Below are 4,123 nucleotides of genomic sequence, written 5' to 3' on the forward strand. Positions count from 1 at the left end.
GCTTATGGAGACGCTTGTACTGCGCTTTCAGGTTGTCTACATATTCTCTAGAACAAGTCGTGCTATGGTCATACTTATCTACGAGGATTTTGAGTTGTGCCCTTTAATCAATGATATCCCAACTACTTTCTGCTATCCACTGCTCTTTCTTCTTCCTTTTGTAGCCCACAACTTCTTTTGCAACCTCTTTCACGGTTTCTGCAATTTTTTCCCACAGACTATCAAGCAACACTTCGTCCCTTAGAAGGGAAAACTTGTTTGACAAAGCTGTAGTATACTTTTGCAATACGTTCGGGTCCTGCAATTTCCTCAAATTGAAGGTTTCACTGGCCGCTGGGGCTTTGACACAGTTTTTAGTTTCAGCTTGAACTTGGCAACAGCAAGTTGGTGATTGGAATAGCAGACAGCACCTCGGAAGGTTCTAACATCCTCTAGACATCATCGCCTGCGCCTCGCAATTAGGATATGGTCTATTTCATTTCGTGTTACACCATCAGGCGAGTTCCAAGTATACTTGTGAATCTGTTTATGTGGAAACCATGTGGAACCGACGATAAGTTCATGAGTAGCGTAAAAATCGATTAGTCGCACACCATTGTCATTAATTTCCCCCAGTCCATGTTTACCGAGGATAGTTGGGGCATAAGAAGCATCACCTCCAACTTTAGCATTAAAGTCCCCACACGCAGTCACAATATCATGACGATGCGTTTTTGCAACAACATTCGATAACGCACGATAAAAGTCGTCTTTGGTTTGATCACAGGCATCATTCGTTGGGGCGTACACTACAATAACTGTCAATTTGGCCTGTGAAGTGGCGAAACGGGCACGAAGAATCCGCTCACCGATTGGTTCCCAGTCCACTAGGCATTTTTTGGCCCGACTACTTAGTGCCGTTGCGACACCTGCTTCTTTTCTAGTCTCAAGTCCGGAATACAAGATGTGGTAAATCTCAGATTTCAAAGTCCCAAAACCAGTAAGCCTGGTCTCAGAAAGTCCAGCTATGTCAACACGGAACTTATCAAGGCATTTTACCTTTCAAAAGGCATTTCAGAACAAGTTCCTTTCTTAATGTTCCCTCCTAAACCCATTTTACAACTTGAAGCATCCATCCTTTTCACCGACAACTTTACTTTACAGCTTTTTGGATACCTCAACACCAAGCAATACTTTTCAAAAGGCATTTCAGAGCAAGTTCATTTCTTAAAGTCCCTCCTAAACCCATTTTACAACTTGAAGCATCCATCCTTTTCACAAACAACATTACTTTACAGCTTTTTGGATACCTCAACACCAAGCAATACCTTTCAAAAGGCATTTCAGAGCAACTTCTTTTCATAATGTTCCTCCTAAACCCATTTTACAAGTTGAAGCATCCATACTTTTCACCCCCACTTTTACTTTACAGCTTTTTGGATACCTCATCACCAAGCAATACTTTTCAAAAGGCATTTCAGAGCAAGTTCTTCTCATAATGTCCCTCCTAAACCCATTTTACAAGTTGAAGCATCCATCCTTTTCACCCACAACTTTACATTACAGCTTTTTGGATACCTCAACACCAAGCAATACCTTTCAAAAGGCATTTCAGAGCAATTTCCTTTCATAATATCCCTCCTAAACCCATTTTACAAGTTGAAGCATCCATTCTTTTCACCCACAACTTTACTTTACAGCTTTTTGGATACCTCAACACCAAGCAATACTTTTCAAACGGCATTTCAGAGAAACTTCTTTTCTTAATGTCCCTCCTAAACCCAGTTTACAACTTGAAGTATCCATCCTTTTCACCCACAACTTTACTTTACAGCTTTTTGGATAACTCAACACCAAGCAATACCTTTTAAAAGGCATTTCAGAGCACGTTCTTCTCATAATGTCCCTCCTAAACCCATTTTACAACTTGAAGTATCCATTCTTTTCATCCACAACATTACTTTACAGCTTTTTGGATACCTCAACACCAAGCTATACTTTTCAAAAGGCATTTCAGAGCACGTTGTTTTCTTAATGTACCTCCTAAACCCATTTTACAAGTTGAAGCATCCATCCTTTTCACCCACAACTTTATTTTACAGCTTCTTGGATACCTCAACACCAAGCAATACCTTTCAAAAGGCATTTCAGAGCAACTTCTTTTCTTAATGTCCCTCCTAAACCCATTTTACAAGTTTAAGTACCCATCCTTTTCACCCATAGCTTTACTTTGCAGCTTTTTGGATATCTCAACACCAAGCAATACCTTTCAAAAGGCATTTCAGAACAAGTTCCTCTCTTAATGTCCCTCCTAAACCCATTTTACAACTTGAAGCATCCATCCTTTTCACCCACAACTTCACTTTACAGCTTTTTGGATACCTCAACAACAAGCAATACTTATCAAAAGGCATTTCAGAGCAAGTTCTTTTCTTAATGTCCCTCCTAAACCCATTTTACAAGTTGAAGTACCCATCCTTTTCACCCACAGCATTACTTTACAGCTTTTTGGATACCTCAACACCAAGCAATACTTTTCAAAAGGCATTTCAGAGCAACTTCCTTTCTTAATGTCCTTCCTAAACCAGTTTTATAAGTTGAAGCATCCATCCTTTTTACCCACAACTTTACTTTACAGCTTTTTGGATATTTCAACACCAAGCAATACTTTTCAGAAGGCATTTCAGAACAAGTTCTTTTCTTAATGTCCCTTCTAAACCAATTTTACAAGTTGAAGCATCCATTCTTTTCACACACAACTCTACTTTATGACTTTTTGAATACCCAACATCCAGCAATACTTTCAAAAGGCTTTATATATCCTTTCAGAACAAGCTCTTTTCTTAATGTCCCCCCTGAACCAATTTTACAGCTTGAATTTTTATATTTTTTCAGAACAAGTTCCTTTCTTAATGTCCCCCCTGAACCAATTTTACAACTTAAAGTGCTCATTCTTTTCACCCAAAACTATACTTTATGGCATTTTGAATACCCCAACACCAAGCAGAGTTTACACAACGAAGTGAAGAAAAAGTTCAAGTTCTCTTCTGAATTTTCTCGAAGAAGGGAAAAAAGTTAGTCCAATTCTATTTTTTCCAAAGAAAATAAAAAATCTCCGACTTTTCTAATACATTCAAAGCATTGACATGCTAACGTATCCTAGAATAATAGAAATATAACACAGTAATGCCTAAAATATTTTTATTGAAATAATACCATGTAGAATATTAACATAAAAGACACTACACTACATGCATTATTAGACACTATTAATATTATTGAGCCACTTCGAACATTTTTGATTCTGATCCTTAAAATAAATCATTAGATCCTCTCTTGACACTATAGTTATTCACTTCTCTTAGTTCATAACCACTTGGATAAGAATCATTATTCCATTCCGAGTCATATACAATTTTTACTGGGATGTCACATACAGGTTCAATACACATTTAATCCTTGCAATTATTTAATTCATTGACCTATGATCTTTAGTAGTAATAATTTTCATTTATACTTTATTCTCCATTAATTTATCTGTACATTCATTATATATATTGGTTTACAAGGCCCTTTTAATTTTGACAATAATTTTTTTGTCTAATATCACTTTTTTATATAAGGGCAACACTCCTGGCTCGTTGACAAAATATGATTTAGGATTTTGGTGCAGCTGTATGCATGTTTTCTTTTTCCCTTTGCTTTCATTCGAATTCTAACACCGGAAAGATGACGATAATATCTATCAGCAGCTAACATGTTTCCAGAACCATTAGCCAGAAGTTGTCCCTTTTCATCAACTATTATTTTTATGTTAGTATTCTCTTTGAGTACTAACTTCTCTGGAAATGATACTTTCGTATATCCGCCAATTGACATACGGAAATTCTTGAGTACTCCAAAGGAATTTAACTCCTCACTTTCATGACAACGTAGTCATACATTCCCAATAAGATCTCCACAACTACTTTTTTCATAGTTCAAATATATCTCTTTGTCAGCATTCAAGGCAAAGTTGACTTTATCATGCATAAACACGTTTCTCGAATAATTCATTTTCACTTCTTTTTAAATATGATGTCGATCTTTATTGGTTCAATAGATGAAAATTACTAATCTAATACATGCATTAAACTAGACAGTC

The 4,123-nt window shown here is 36.6% G+C and overlaps 1 protein-coding gene across 1 annotated transcript; it reads right to left on the bottom strand.

Annotated features, from left to right (window-relative positions):
* Positions 1-438: 438 nt before the first annotated feature.
* LOC148938567 (protein CFDP2-like) lies at positions 439-3,923 on the bottom strand. Its single transcript, XM_089107694.1, has 2 exons — positions 3,900-3,923; positions 439-1,038 (listed from the first exon to the last, which is right to left on the bottom strand). The coding sequence occupies exons 1-2, from the start codon at positions 3,921-3,923 to the stop codon at positions 439-441; spliced, it is 624 nt and encodes a 207-aa protein (XP_088963820.1).
* Positions 3,924-4,123: the final 200 nt, after the last annotated feature.

The sequence above is a fragment of the Artemia sp. Qi Xiang Cuo genome, unplaced genomic scaffold, assembly GCF_049724085.1.
Source record: "Artemia sp. Qi Xiang Cuo unplaced genomic scaffold, ASM4972408v1 HiC_scaffold_3124, whole genome shotgun sequence".
In the NCBI taxonomy this organism is placed as follows: Eukaryota; Metazoa; Arthropoda; class Branchiopoda; order Anostraca; family Artemiidae; genus Artemia; species Artemia sp. Qi Xiang Cuo.

Excerpts from the sequence above, each read along its gene's own strand:
- LOC148938567 (XM_089107694.1), bottom strand. The coding sequence starts at position 3,923 with ATGTATGACTACGTTGTCATGAAA. Across the intron at positions 1,039-3,899 it reads ATGACTACGTTGTCATGAAA|GTAAAATGCCTTGATAAGTT; the intron begins GTGAGGAGTTAA and ends GCCTTTTGAAAG.